Raw genomic sequence first — 16,021 nt, forward strand, 5'->3', positions numbered from 1 at the left:
GCACTGAACTCTATATGGGCAAGCATATGTACAAGTTAGCTAATAGTACAGGTAAAAGGCAGACGATTTGCTGAAATCCTCTGTATCTTGAGGCGTATCTCGTATTTTATTTATTAATTTTTTAAAGATTTGTTTTTATTATTCATTTGACGGAGAGAGGGAGAACACAAATAGGCAGAGAAGCAGGCAGAGGAAGAGGAGGAAGCAGGCTCTCCGCCGAGCCAGGAGCCCAAGGCAGGGCTCGATCCCAGGATCCTGGCATCATGACCTGAGCCAAAGGCAGCCACCTGACTGACTGAGCCATCCAGGCGCCCCACTCATACATAATTTTTCAAAAACGGGGATGCCTGGGTGGCTCAGTCGTTACGCGTCTGCCTTCAGCTCAGGTCATGATCACGGCGGACTGGGATGGAGCCCCACCTTGGGCTCCCTGCTTGGTGAGGAGCCTGCTTCTCCCTCTCCCACTCCTCCTACTTGTGTTGCCTCTCTTGCTGTGTCTCTCTCTGTCAAATAAATAAAATCTTAAAAAAACGAAAAAAAGAAAAAAATGCAGGGTAATGAAAGTAATCTTAACTGGAGGACCTGTACTTCAGGAAAAGTACTGTAAGTTTTGGGAGTAGTAGGATGGCCTTGGGAGGCCAAGAAACTCAGGAGTGTCTTATATTATTGAATACAAAGAATCCCTGATACTCAGCCCTGAAGGTGTTCTTAGAATATAGTCTTCAGTCCGTCAGAAGCCAGTTCCAAAGCTCAAAGTTTGTTGTCTAGAGGGTTTTGTTTTGTTTTACATCTACAGAAGCTTAATATTTCACTAATATGAACTCTTATCCTTAACCGTGCTGAATAAATGACTCCTTTCTTATCACTTGAATTATTTTTCCCTTTGTAGTATGGAATAAGCCTTTCCCCCCCATAATTCCTATATTAGAGCATCTTCCAGAAGTAGAATTAAATTTGAAGATTAGAGAGGTCTCCTACTGTCCAATGGCCAAAAGCCTTGGCTTTAGACTCTGGTGCATGGAAAGCCTGCATGCCTGTAGCTGCCATCACCTCCATCGTTATTGTGTTAAGACATGTGGGAGAAAATAACGGCTGATAATACTTCAGTATTATAATAATAATATAATAATAGTTCAGTGCAGCCTGGAGCAAAGTGGTCAGAGAAAAATGAGGGCTTTAAAGGCTACCGTGAAGCCCAGCTTGATTTTATATCAAATCTACCTGCTGCAGTAAAATAGAAGCAGACCTACAGCAGAACTTGGACCCCCTGGAGACAGTGCTCATTGGGCAAAGACATCATGTGATTCTGAGCCACAGAGTGTCACACTTTCTAGTTGTAAACCAAAAATACTTGTAAGTGTGGGGAATGGTCAACACTGGTAGCCACAGTGTTTAGCCAGACTTTTGTACTTGGTGGGCAGTGATTTCAGATTTTTTTTTTTTAAGTCTTATAAAAGTATACATTTCTACATTTGGGGTTTTAAAAGCCTTGTGCCTTTGTAGTATTCATCATTAACTATCTCAAGGTGCTGCAGTGCGTGTTAACATGTGGACTGTTTTGAATCAGGCCTCTTTAGCCCAGCATACCGATTTAAAAATGTTTCTGACACTTGATATAGAGATACTAATTATGCCACTTGTGTCAGTTGCTGTATTTTAATAGTGTTAAGTGCAGGAAAATTCTATTTAATTCTATTTAATTCTATTTAATAAAATATTTAATAAAATTTTAATTCTATTTAATAAATTCTATTTATTTTTAAAACTATGAGTCTGACCTGATGTTAAACTTTGGTAAACAGGCTAGAGAAAATCTGTTAAGTATCAATATCAAGAACTTCCATTCAAAATGTTAATACTCAGTTTTATATATTTTACTAGAATTAGATTAAAATTAAAAGTAAAAAATGGGGGGGCACCTGGCTGGCTCAGTCAGTAGAGCATGTGACTCTTGATCTTAGGTTTGTGACTTTGAGCCCCACATTGTAGAGATTCCTTAAAAATAAAATCTTTTAAGAAAAGTGAAGAATTTGAAAAGATCGCTCAGGAATTCTTTCATACTTTCATATTAATGGTTTTATTAGCCTTCCGTAGGCTCTGGGTTAGCTTTCTGTACATGTTTCCCGAGTTGGCTCAAAAACACTATTCTTGGTCTTGATACTTCTGTGATATCTGATGAAATTGCAGATGAAAAGGAAAAAATATTGTGAGAAACAGGGGCCTTTTTTGTTGCTCTGAAGAGTCCCATGAAGTTGGTTACAGGAGGTATGAAAGTCAAAGAATCTCTTGGTTGAATTTTAGGTTTTAATTTTCTTCGATGCTCTTTCCCTGGAAATTAGAGAGCCACAATTAAATGTCTTTCTTAAGCCCAAGAGCCCTAGATATAGTCTCATTTCCTTTGGTTCTGTATAGTTGTATTTTCTTCAAATCACTAAAACATACTAAGAGAATGGATCCATAACTTCCAGACTTTCAGATGTCAGAGAGCAAAAATTTGTGGGGCTAATAATACGGTTGTCAGCTTTTTATTATGCCAAGTTGAGACTAATAAAAGAACAAATGCCAAAGTCATTTGTAAAAGTAGGGATATCTTAATACCCAAAAGAAAGTGTAAAAGGTACTATCTCAAAATGACACATTTTATATTGAATGAAACTTTTTCAGAAACTTGCTATATTGTCCTTATTTTTTCTTATATTACCATAAACCTATGAAAACATTATTATACCATTAGTGGTACACAGATTGCTATTTAGAAACCAATATTAAAAAACAAAACAAGAAAACAGTATTAAAGAAAAAAATGGGACTGACTTTATTTCTTTGTGTAAATTAACTCTGACAGGGTGCCTGGGTGGCTCAGTGGGTTAAGCCTCTGCTTTCAGCTCAGGTCATGATCCCAGGGTCCTGGGATCGAGCCCTGCGTCAGGCTCTCTGCTCAGCAGGGAGCCTGCTTCCCCCCCCGCCCCCCGCCCTCTCTGCCTGCCTCTCTGCCTACTTGGGGTCTGTCTCTCTCTCTCTCTCTGTCAAACAAATAAATAAAATCTTGTTTAAAAATAGATAAATTAACTCTGACACGAAAGAAGCTATACAAAAAATATTCTTCTACTCATAACATTCATATATATAGCCTCCCGCACAAACCTAGCTTTCCTCAGAGACTCCCTGAATGAGTGAACTTCTCTCCCTTTTTTCACTCCCTTTCCATATGTGACTCTTAAAACTCTTAATAGTGTTAAGATCCTGGCTTTGGAATGGTTCTATCCTTGGTTTTGGCGATAGGGTAATGTACCGAGTAAGACTGATACTGGTCCTACACTAAACACACGTGAATAAGCACTAAGCATATAAATTAAGTTAAAAAATAATTTATTTTCCCTATTACATGTCTGATAGGAATTGATGGGTAACCTTATACGATCTGGACTCTGATCTTGCAGGCCTAAAATCACTCAGCCAACATCTACCAAATACGTATAAAACAGTAGTGTATCTGTGGAAAAAATGTGGTGTCTACCTTAAGAACTTACAGACAAGTTGTACATGGAACAACAGAATAGCAAGATCGTAATTTAAGCCACACTTACATGTTTCAGTAATGACCTATTTCTGTGCATGGCTTATAAGAAAAAACAAAGTAAGAGGGATTTCTGACAAGTGATATGGTAGGGAAGGCCTTAAAAGAAATGATTAACATAGTCTTTTAAGTAGGAAGTTATTTTAAGTATACAGAACGGCAAAAGCAGAGTTTACAGGTAAATTTTGGGGGGGGTAACCTCCACATTTTGAATTTTTAGAAATGAAACACAGAACTGTAAGGTGTCAGGGCTAGACATTACCTCAGAGACCAAAGAAAAATCAATTACCTTTTTTAAAGACAGGAATTATGGATGGTCCTCCATTTTTCTCTAGACTAAAAGGAAAAACACGTTGATCACAAAAATTTTCAAAGCAATGGTTTACCAATGTTTCAAGCCAAAGAATAACAAGGTGTACCTAGTTAATATGGTGTGTGTCTTGGGGGTGGGTGGGTGGCTTTTAAAGGCAGTATTATTTTAAATCATCATCCTGTACACGTAACATAATATAGTTACAGAATTTCCCTGCTAATAAATTTAAGTCTCGCTTGAAGTTAATATATTAAAGGTGGTTATCTCAAATATATAGCTGGTTAATTTGATGAGGAACATTTGCTGTTGGCCACCTTAGTGAGGCATAGATTTCAGTCTGTCCATATGCCACCTTTGTGGCCAAAGGGTAGCATGAAACTAGCTGGCATTTAGGCTGAATGCTTTCATACAGGGTCAGTTAACACCAGGAAAATTATGTCTCTCTCCATACTTCAAAATTTGCGTATCCAGGGACTCTTCTAATCCGCTGTTCTGGGAGCTGGATAGGGGCATGGGAGTAAAGAAATGGTATATACGGCGAGAACATGCTATCATGACCCCAGCCACAATCCGCATACTTGCCAGTAGCGGTATCAAGGAATATTTCACGGAAGGGTATTGGTATCCATGCCAAAGTTTCCAAACATGTCTCAGTAATATTTTAGCACATTTCCCATAGTTTCATTTAATCGATGAATGGTTATGAAAATTAAAGGGAATAGTCCATGTAAATACTCTATGGGTTCATAATACTACTAGTTGTGGGAGTAATTATTATTTACTTGACAGTTCCACCTCACCTGGTAACCATTCTTATAAATGTAGTGAGCACTGGTCACTGCTTTCAGTCCTAAAAGTTGAGTGTTCACAATTCCAGGGGCTGCCATTCACCCCGGCCACTGTAGCTTTGTATAGTTAGTACACCTGTTCTCCAGCAGAGGACAGTAATGCATCCTGACGAAGGGGTATCATCTCTCTAATTCCTGAAAAGTTGCCACATGGGCTAGTTGTGGGAGTAATTGTGTAAAATAATACTTACCGTTATTTATCCTAAATTAATTTTTGAACCAATAAATATTTTTTAACACCGTCAGTTATAGGAATTTAGATTTCCCTGTCTTATTATATAAAATTAGGTAATCAGTTTTGCATCTTTGGGTTTTCCAAGAATTAAAATGAAGATGTACTCATTTTTCTCCATACTGAAAATTGATTTACGGAACCACGATACAATATTGGATCCTATTCTCTACTATTATCGTAGAGTTAATACTGTATCTTGAGTAGTTCTGTTTCCTACACAAATAGTGCAATTGCAGAGAAAACTTGTAATTCAGCTACATCGATTAAAGAAAATATGCCCATTCTAAGCAGATTCTCCTCTCTGTTTGCAGAAACTTAAGCTCTGATGAAACTCCAGCACTGAAGCAAAATCCTGTGGATAAATTAATGCCCATCAGCCTTCACCATAACTGCAGGCACTGCATCTGATTTAGCCCTGTTTCTACCCTGGGAGTCTGGCCTAGCTTTGAATGAAATTCAAAGGTCTTTTAAACCTTTTTTGATGATGCCAAAGTCATGGTGGTATTCCTGGTTGGCTCAGGACTCTCAAGTAATATCCCAGAAGTGGTTTTCCAGATCAGACTTGGAAGCGACCCCAGAAACCCCAGAAAGTTTTTCTGAAACATGAATAACTTGGCCAAATGGGATCCCCAAGGTTGCCTCCACAGGTAGTTTTGTTGCTAAATCAGAATTAAAACGGGCTTTGGTAGTGGACATTTAGGGTGAGTTTTCTCTCTTGGTATTCATTCACGCCAGGAATGGCTCCCCTTGTTTGATCTCCCTTAAGCTTTCTTACAAGTTCTTCTATCAATAATCTCACTACTGCAACTTCACAGATACAGGCACAGTACCTTAAGGAAGGAAGTCCCACTCGTTGCTGCATTTGAAATTCCTTTAAAAAAGCTGGGTTGATACTTGCATCTCTGTTGATATTATTTGTTATACGGAGGAACTGGTTAGGCTTATTTCTGCATTCCTTTAGTAGGATGCGGAAAGCATTCGCATTGTAAGTTAAGTAGCCGAGAGCACAGGAGCAAGCTGTGCGAACCTAAATGAAGAAGCAATTCAATCCCTTCATTGAGCTTTATTCTTAAAATATCTAACAAACTGTTCTCACTAAACAGTTCATTAGCCTCTGTAGCTATGCCCAGCAAACATGGATGTCCACCCACGGCAATGTATAGATGGAAGCCGAACAGCCATATTTTTAGAGAAAGCTGTCAACTGCCATTGGTTTCTAGTACTTGTTCTCAGTCCTGACTGCAGTTTTAGAATCACCAGCAGTTAAAAAAGAAAAAAAAAAAAAAAGCCCACCAACTGTCTTTTGGTTAGAATCTGGGCATTCACATTGTCTTTAAAAGTGCCAGAGGCAACTCCAATATGCAGCAGAGTAAGAACCATTGAGTTGGAACTAAGGGTCTCAGTCTTGATTGTGCATTGGAATCCCCTTGATAGTTACTAAAATTACTCAGTGCCTGGGTTCCACCCCTAGAAACTCTTAATTATTTTGGCTGCAGCCTGGATACTGGAATTTTTCAAAACTGCTCAGTAGCTTGTAATAGGAAACCAGGCAAGAGACTAGAGGATAAAAATAAGGTAAAAACAACAACAACAACAACAAAAAAACACACTCAAGAAAGCAATTCATTTTTCCACTGGCAAAAACTATCAGTCACAAGACTGCAGAAAAAAATATCCTCTGCCTGTGATCCGGAAGTAATCAGGTTGTTCATAAGATTAAAGTATATTCCTGGTAAGTTCTTAGAAAATCTGTTAGTGGTGGCCTAAGAAATGTCATAGAATGAACATAAGCCAGAGTTGATATTCTAGTTTCTACACTGGCATGTGACTGCTGCATATGCCCATATATCTTCCATACCTTGAACTGTGGCTCTCAGTGTATGGTCCCAATACCATTTCTAACCAGCTTCTAGGAGCTGGTTAGAAACGCCCATTTTAGGGCCTAAACCGGATGTATTCAGTAAGAAATGCTGGGAATGGAGCCCAGGAATCTATGGTGTAACAATAGATCCCAGTGATTCCTGCGTACCCTAAAGTTGGAGAAACACTGCCTCACACCTGGGGGAGAGGGCAGGGGAATCTCAGAGACAGACCATGACTCTGGCCTTCTTTATACTGTCACCTCTGATCCTGCTTGGCAGATAAAGAAAACTGTCCAGTGGATCCCACTTTCACGCATTCCAAATAATCATAGAAATGACTTAGATCACAAAAACTGCTTAGTTACTAAGTTAATAAAGTCAGTCACCAGTTTTGTGAGATATTTTATAAATATTTTAATTACAAACTTCTATATCATCAGTGTACTTATTTGTATATTGAGTCTTAAGTACTGAAGTTAAAACAAATATGCACATTTTGTAGGAATCAGAATTATGGATGGCAGATGTGGTACTAGAAAAATATAATTTTGAGTAAGTAACATGAACTATTATATAACATAGTCAGCCTGTAGAGAAAGTAGCACACAAATGTGAGAGCAATTACATTTTTAGAATATTCAGTTACACAATTGGTTTTGTTTTTACCTCTTCTTTTCCAGAATACAAATGATAGCAGAGCTGTTGGATTGTCCCTAATGTGGTAAATGCTTCTAGAATAGCAGCTCTAGAATGAGCCAGGCTAGCTATTAAATTCCCTAAAAATTAAACAAGAAAAAAATGTTTGTGTTATTTAATTGATATAAACTCATATACTGTACTTTTGTTCATTTGCACATATTATTAAAAGGGTTGAGTCACAAGACATCTCTAATGAAGAAGGACTGAGAAAAGCATGTATATATTAAATGTGGAGTTCTTTCCCCAAAATTATGATTTGGTTTTCTGTCACAAACAGTAAAAGTTAATTAGCTTTATTTAAAAGTAGGGAGTTTTGAAAATCGGAGTTTTTCTTTCCTGTGGCTTCAGAATATATTCTGTTTTGAGCTTTTGTGTTTTTTTAATGACCGTGAACATGATGTTTGAACTACCATAAAAAAAATAATTCAGTTTGTCCTTTTTGCAATTCAGATCACTTTGAGTTAAGAGCTTAATGGTATTTTGAACCCAAACAATATATTACTTAAGTTTAAAATTTTTGATGTTTTTGCCATAAAAAGAAATGTTTGGAGATAGAAAATAATAAAGTAATTCAGTAATTAAATAAATATGCAACTACCAATTTAAAACTCTTTCATTCAAATGTGTGTTTTATTTTTAGAGCTTTCATGTGATATTTTTTCACAGTATTGTTGCTGTGGTGGAATAAGTGCATCACAGATTTTAAAATACAAATGTGGATGGTGCTCTATGGAGGCATTCACTTAGGTTTTGTTCTTGTATTTTTTTTTTTTTTTTTTTGCATTCTTTATAAACCAAGACCTTTGTATTTATTGTTTCAGGATGGGGAGGGATGGCTTGTGTGGTTTAAAGCAAAAAATGTCTAAAAATAACCTTTTTTTTTTTTCCAGGCGTGTATTTTTAAAAGCCTGTGAACATAGAAGGCACTTTTCCAGGTGAAAGGGAGAGAGGGAGAGAGGATTCTTTAAAGATGGGGAGTAAGGAACGGAGGCAGCGGAGGCAGGCAGAGGATCCAAGATGGAGAACACACAAGGGGCAGGAGCTACGTGTGGAGAACGGTTCTGTGGCGGACACAGGAAAACTGGACCCTTGGCAACAGAAATCTAGTCTTTGTGAAACTTCTGTGCCTCTGGAGCCATGTCTGGGAACCTTGTCAACTTAGACATCTGGCACAACATTTATTTTACATTATATCCGAGGCCTGAATATCCTGCTTTGCTTGGGATACCCCGGACAGGCACGTCACTCTGGAGATGCAAGTGACTGTGATGCTGGAGGGCAGAGAAAGCCCAGAAATTTTTGAGATTCAGTTCCAACCAGCCTAAGAAAATTAATATTTGAAGGATAGTATAACATAGTATTTCTTGCACACAAGAGTTTGTGGAGTAAAATTTAAAACCACAATGATTGTTTTTCAGAGTCACAGAATTACTATGACTTGAATTAAGAATGCTATTTAAATAAGAATGTATTTAATAATTTAAACATGTTTTTTTCCTAGCTAGTTTCCTTCAGAAAGTTTTCATTTGCATGAATTTTCCTTCCATGCCAAGTAAAAATATAAGTGTAGCAGCAAGTGTAACTTCCTTTCCTACCTTCAGTGATCCATTTCAGTTAAAAAACAAAGACCTTATTTATTTTTTGGTAGTAGTCACTTCATGTGGTTGTCATTCTGATACGGTTTCATGTTGTGTTGAGAGTGATATATCAAGTCAATTACCTGATTATTCATCTCGAAAATTAGCTCTAGAGTAGATAAAGTTACACGGTTAGCATTAAATGTGCCAAGAACTCTGCTGGGCTATTTTGCTTTGCTATATCTCATAGCAACATAAGGAACTCTTGAATGTTAGCAAAATGTGAAGTTGATCAAAAGAAAACCAGACACAGGACTAGCATATAAATCTGCCATTACTATTATAAATCAGTGTGTAAATTTTCTGGTTAGTAGCTCAGAGTTGGATTCTCATTTTATATTTGCCAAAAAATAATTAGGGGATTGAAAAGGTAACTAGGAAATAAAAAAAGCCACGGTCAGAGTTGCCTGGCTTCTCTTGGGGTGCAGAGTAGACTCCCACTGTCCCATGTAGACTTTGTGTGGAGTTGCATGTAGACATACACCAGGTCATTCTATTATTGTTCAGATTACAAAAAAAAATTTTTTGAAAACAGTTTCATGCAGATGTAGTTTTATGTCACCACCTTCCTGTTCTTTCTTACCTGTCAAGATAATAGTAGTGGAATGAACTGAATACAGACTATCAACTAAAATAGTAACACCTCTTGCAGACAAAGTAATATGGTCCACATCTATAATGACTTTAGCTAAGATAATAATCTGAAAACAAAAGAGAAGCATTAAATCACCGAATGTTTTCTACTCTGCTCCTCTAATTAAGCTTTTTGTTCTTTGGTACTTCTCAGGAAGGTAAGGGGAGTGACTTGAAATGGTCCAGTACAAGAAAAGCAAGTGGCAAGGGTTTGAGTCAGAGTAGTTTTCACTGTCTGATCAACTGTGGTGAACATGGCAGGCCAGAGTGTTCTTCCTACAATATTTGCAGCTTTTGCATCCTTGAAGTATGGGTTCATAGAAAATAGTTCTCCTAAAGGTCATTGGATAGAAAAAGAAGCACCCAGATACATCAGGTGTCATAGGTTGAAGAATCCGTGTGATCAGCTAAAGGTCTCCAGTTAGAAAACTTGTCTGGTACACTACCGTGATTCTCTGCCTGTAATAAGGGGATGATGAAAATGATACTATCTGCCCACCAGCCTGACAGGGTTGTTATAACTATCAGAAAAGGTACAGAGGCAAAAAGTGCCTTGTAACTTGTAACACTGTAGATAAATGAGGAATCCTCATAAATAATGGAGTTTCTATGAGGTAGAAGGGGCCGGTGTAAAAAATACCGTGTATTTTACAAATTGGTAAACGTTTTCCAGATCAAATTTTTTTCTCATTTTTTAAGTTTTGACTAAAAAGACTAATTTATTGATTTGAAGTTTGAATTTCCAGTTTTATACCTGAAATGCTGCCATTGCCTTCTCAGTTTCAACTGTAGATTCAAGAAAGGGTTCAAAGATTGATATGGTCATTATTCCACTTTCCAAAATTAAGTATTGTTGAAGGCGATTGTTGAAGGCAAAAAGGGATAATGCATAGCCTGCCCTTAAACAGATATCCTGCACATAGGAGAAACATGCATTATCTTTAACTCAGTTCATATTATGTTACTCAAGGTAATGAATTTTGAATTCTTGGCCATCTAAATATATTGCATTCTTATCTTTGGGAGTAAAATTTGACATTATTGGGGAAAATAGGTAGTTGAGTTAACCCAGAATGTTATTGAACAGATAAAATAGAGAAATAGGTTGCGGTATCAGAGAGAAGAGAAGTAATTTTAATTTTCAGAGGGAAAGTTAGGGGTTAATGATTATGCAAATAAATACCTAAGTAGTAAGGAAATTCCATAATTTCATTAACCCTCAACTTTTTTAACATATTTTTATTTTCAACATTTCAAAGTAGACTTGATAAAACGTCCCTTGTTCTAGCATGCTATATATTACATTTTATGCATTGTGGGATGATCTCTGTCATCTCTTAAAATAAGTTCATTTGTAAAATTCTGTACTGTATCCTGAGGGGAAATAAAAAGAAAGAAGATTTAAAAATCACATTTTAACATTCTGGGATTTGGCAAACAGCAAAAGCCAATTCTTATTTACTTGACAAAGATGAACAAATACAGTAGATCTGCCAGAAAGCCCGAAAAGAATTTTATCACTAAATCTTATTTTTAATATTTTGTTTGAACAGTATAGTATAGAAAGAGCCATTAATGAAGTGAGTTTTCTTCTGCCACTGTTAATCATTATGTAAAAGTGCTATATGTACGTACCAAAATATTTACCAATAAAATTATATGATGCCTGAGATTTCCTTCAAAAGTAATATAGGACAAGGGGCTCCTGAGTTTCTCAGTCAGTTGGGCATCTGACTCTTTTTTTTGGCTTAGGTCATGATCTCGATACCGTGAGATCCAGCCCCCCAGTGGTTCCACGCTCAGCAGAGTCGGCTTGGGATTCTCTCCCTCCGCCCCTCCCCCAGCTCGTGCATCTGCACGCTTTCTCTATCTCTCGCATAAATAAACCTTTAAAAAATAATAACAACAACTTGAGAAGATGAAGTGGGTATATAGGTATAATAAGATTGGCCAGGATTGATAATTGCAGAAGTTGGGTCATAGAAATATTTAAGTTCATTATGCTACTCTTCTGCATATGTTTGAAATGTTCCATAAAAAAATTATGTACACATAAGGAGCCACCTGGCCATAAGGGAAGAAAAAGGGTATTTTTAGGAATTCACAAAATAGGGTCCAGTAAGTGAAGCAGGTGGGAGCAGGCTGGGAAGGAAAGGGGAATGATTCGGAGGAGAATAATTAGTCAAGAAAAAGGAGAAGGGTGTCCCTGAGGAATAGGGTGATGAGAATAAAATGTGAAATGAACAGAGAGAAGAAAGGTGGCTTAGGTAGATCCAAATTCAGTCCCCTTGCACACTGCTCGTATTATTCCAGCAGCCCATTGCCATTTTTCATATACTACAGTAGAATACAATTCTTCATTAAAAAAATAATAATGCAGTGAGTTCATTTCTCCTCTTTTAGCCCTCCTTTATTCCTCCCAAATCCCCCAGAACCAAACTGACAGAGATAGTTGGCAATTTTCTTCCCTGATTGCTAAATGCACTGCAGACAACAAAAGTTCTCAAAATTCTCTGGGGTTGGTGCTGTTCAAAGTGTGGCCCATGGACCAGTGATAGCCCACAAAATGGTTGACAACAGGATTACAGAAACTGGGAATTAGCATCTAAAAGGAATAGCTTTGGGACTCCTGGGTGGCTCAGTCCATTAAGCCTCTGCCTTCAGCTCAGGTCATGCGTGACCCCACGGTCCTGGGATCAAGCCCAGCATTGGGCTCCTAGCTCAGCAGGGAGCCTGCTTCCCCCTCTGCCAGCCACTCCCCCTGCTTGTGCATGCTCTCTCTCTGACAAATAAATAAATAAAAATCTTAAATAAAAAATAAATAAAAGGAACAGCTCTTCCTTATAGTTAAATACTAATTAATAAATATACAAAGATGTTTATAGCAGCATTATCAACAATCACCAAATTATGGAAAGAGCTCAGATGTCCATTAACTGATGAATGGATGAAGAAGATATGGTATATATTTACAGTGGACTATTATTCGGCCATAAAAAATGAAATCTTGCCATTTGCAATCGTGGTTGGAGCTAGAGTGTATTATGCTAAGTGAAGTAAGTCAGAGAAAGATAAATACCATATTATTTCACTCATATGTGGAATTTAAGAAACAAAACAAACAGGGGAAGTGGGGGAAAAGAAGAAAACCATGAAGCAGACTTTCAACTAGAGAGAACAAACTGGTGGTTGCCAGAGGGCAGGGGATAGGAGGATGGGGTCAATGGGCGATCAGGACCAAGGAAGGCACTTGTGATGAGCACCAGGTGTCATTTATAAGTGTTGAATCATTAAATGGTACTCCTGAAACTAATATTATACTGTATGAACTAACTGGAATTTAAATAAAACTTGATTTTTTTAAAAAAGAATGTTTTAAAAAAATGCCATTAGCCAAATAAACCATGTAATCATTGTTGCATCCATGGATGCTAAAAAAAGTGCATGCAAAACAGAATTATTTGCATCGGCTCAAAGTGTCTCACCTCAAGAAACCTGTTAATTAAAAGAGGCAAGACAGTGACTTGACAGTGGAGAAATATGACAGATAGTACTTTAACCAAGTACCCAGAGTTAGCACTGCCTGTTATAAGACGTAACAGTAGAATGTACCTCCCGAAAATAATGCACTGGGCAGGTGAGTAAAGAAGACCACATTAGGGGTGCCTGGGTGGCTCAGGGGATTAAGCTTCTGCCTTCGGCTCAGGTCATGATCTCAGGGTCCTGGGATCGAGCCCCGCATCAGGCTCTCTGCTCAGCAGGGAGCCTGCTTCCCCACCCCCCAACTTGTGATCTCTCTTTCTCTCTCTCTCTCTCTCTGTCAAATAAATAAATAAAATCTTAACAAAAAAAGAAGAAGAAGAAGAAGATCACATCATTTCTGTGGTATTCTTGCCAAAATGTACCACCTCAATTTAATCATGAGAAAACATCAGCTAATTCAAATTGAGGGACATTCTACAAACTAACTGGTGTAAACTCACAAAAAATGTCAAAATCATGGAAGACATGTAAAAATCATGAAAGACAAAGGACAGTGTTTCACAGATTAAAGGAAACTAAAGGGACATAACAGCTAGATGTAATAGGAGATCCTGGATTGGATTTTGGAAGAGAAAAAGGACATTAGTGAGAAAACTGGCAAAACTAGATAAAATTTGCAGATGAGTTAATTATTTGGTATCAGTCTTGATTTCCTTATTGATATCCAGGAAAGCTGGATAAAGGATATGCTAGAATACTCCATACTATTTTTGCAAAATTTTGGAAAACCTAAAATTATCTCAAAATTTAAAGTTTTTGGTGTTTTTTTTTGTTATTTTTTATTATTATGGTCAGTTAGCCAACATATAGTACATCATTAGTTTTTGATGTAGTTTTTTTGTTTCTTTGTTTTGAATTATCCTGCCCATAACAGATTGCTGGGGAAAAGCTTTCCTTCACTGCAAATAGTTTGAGAAGCTACCACTCTGGAATATTGGGTAAGAAATGGATGATTGAAAGTTGAAAGGTCATAAAATTAGGGAAAAGTTTCAACACATCCAGGGCGGAAAAGATTTATTTGCTCTTTGAGCATAAAATTGCTACATTTCAAAGAAGAAATATGACAACTATGAAAAATATGGAACAGTATTATTTCATCATTACAAACTAATGACCTACCAAAGAGATTTTACTTTCTTATGTAATATAGTTAAGTATTGCTGTGAAACATTTATAATTGGGTCTAAAAACCTTTCCACACGAGCTCTAACATTTTATAAAGATATTACCTTATCTGGTGAGTGAAGAAGTTGAAGGACATCTGCATACCTAAATCCTTCGTTTTCTTGTAATTCGTTCTGTAACAGATCATTGCTTAGGACAATGCATGCCAAGGTAAATGCCACTTCAACCTAAATAGGTGGTTTTCAGAAATTATTTTTCACTCATGGTTTATCAAATGACATATTTCATTATACAGACTTTCATATGAGATATACTTATTCAAAGATAATATATGATTCATTGATTCCAGTTCTCTAACATTTATTTTTTTCAGTTCTCTAATATTTAGAGGTTGGTATTTATAATGTTTGGAGGAAGGTTCCTTATAATTTTTAACAGCTAGGAAAATATCCTCCTCCTGTGTGCCGTCAGCACAACCACATGACTCCGCTGGGGAGCATGGGAGAAGGCAGCCAGAAATGGGAGGGGGTGTTATCTTAAGTGCATAGTTGTATCCCTTCCACATCTAAAAAAAATTTTTTTAATTTCCTGGCATGGGGATAAAAGCTGTTTTGAACCGCTTGTTAGCTACTGACCATTGAGTTGGAAGGCTTCCATGGAATACCTCTGAATTAAAGCACTGGGGAGCAGTCCTGAGAAATACTGTATTTCGGGAGTCATCTGACGCACACTCTGAAGCCTTTTCAGAGGATGTAAAAGAACCTCATCTATTGTTGGGACTCGACAGATAATGTTCTTTAAGTATTATGTTATGCGTTTCTACGAAGAACGTTATGAATTTGAAAAGCATGATTATTATTACAAAACTTTGTTTACTATAGAATCATATTTGAAGAAAAGTATTGGAATATATTTGTGTTCTGTTTTTAACAAGTTAAAGAACTCACTGAAAACATATACCGAAATACAGATGGACGCAATTGAAGTAAACCGTTTTGCCATGAAATTGCGTGTTTTAAAATAAAAATGTATTTTTATGTGGCATTTTCCATAGTCGTATGAAATTTATTTGTACTTTGAAAGTCAGCATAGGTTTTACATATAATTCAAGCCAAAAAATTGCTAGTATAGGCTCCTTCCTTTTTTCCCCCCAATCAACTCCTATGAAAGAATTCTCTCTCATAGCCAGAAAAGCTGCATAACTTAGAACATCTTTTCTCATAATACATTCCTTAAAAGAAATAATACTGTATTTACTTACATATTTCTGTTTTCTCATTTCTGACAGAACTCATACCCAATTTTGAAGAGAAAATATATTTTTTGGTCTTATAATTTCCTGCCTGGCTAACTCTAGATGTCCTAAATTTCCAAAGCTTTGGTAGAGGATTTGAATAGACGTGAGCATCATTTTATTAAAGGCAGTTTACTAGAAGTAAATAGAAGAGTGAATGACTCTTAAACAACTCATCAGTTATTTATATAAGAAAACTATTGTTGCTGGCCAACACAGACTGCTTGGTAGAAGATAAAGCTATTTTAGTGGTGC

The 16,021-nt window shown here is 37.0% G+C and overlaps 1 protein-coding gene across 2 annotated transcripts in view; it reads right to left on the reverse strand.

The window, feature by feature from the left end:
* Positions 1-2,067: 2,067 nt before the first annotated feature.
* ANKAR (ankyrin and armadillo repeat containing) overlaps positions 2,068-16,021 on the reverse strand; it is a 64,867-nt gene continuing 50,913 nt past the window's right edge. For both annotated transcript variants that reach the window (XM_032860245.1, XM_032860244.1), the window contains 7 exons: positions 14,577-14,699; positions 10,559-10,717; positions 9,755-9,872; positions 7,502-7,611; positions 5,804-6,000; positions 3,867-3,913; positions 2,068-2,328 (listed from right to left, as the gene is read on the reverse strand). In XM_032860245.1, the coding sequence (XP_032716136.1) occupies positions 2,081-2,328; positions 3,867-3,913; positions 5,804-6,000; positions 7,502-7,611; positions 9,755-9,872; positions 10,559-10,717; positions 14,577-14,699 (1,002 nt within the window). In that variant the 3' untranslated portion in view covers positions 2,068-2,080. The remainder of the gene's footprint in view (positions 2,329-3,866; positions 3,914-5,803; positions 6,001-7,501; positions 7,612-9,754; positions 9,873-10,558; positions 10,718-14,576; positions 14,700-16,021) is intronic.

This window comes from Lontra canadensis, unplaced genomic scaffold, assembly GCF_010015895.1.
Source record: "Lontra canadensis isolate GAN:19392208 unplaced genomic scaffold, GSC_riverotter_1.0 scaffold18, whole genome shotgun sequence".
NCBI lineage: Eukaryota > Metazoa > Chordata > Mammalia > Carnivora > Mustelidae > Lontra > Lontra canadensis.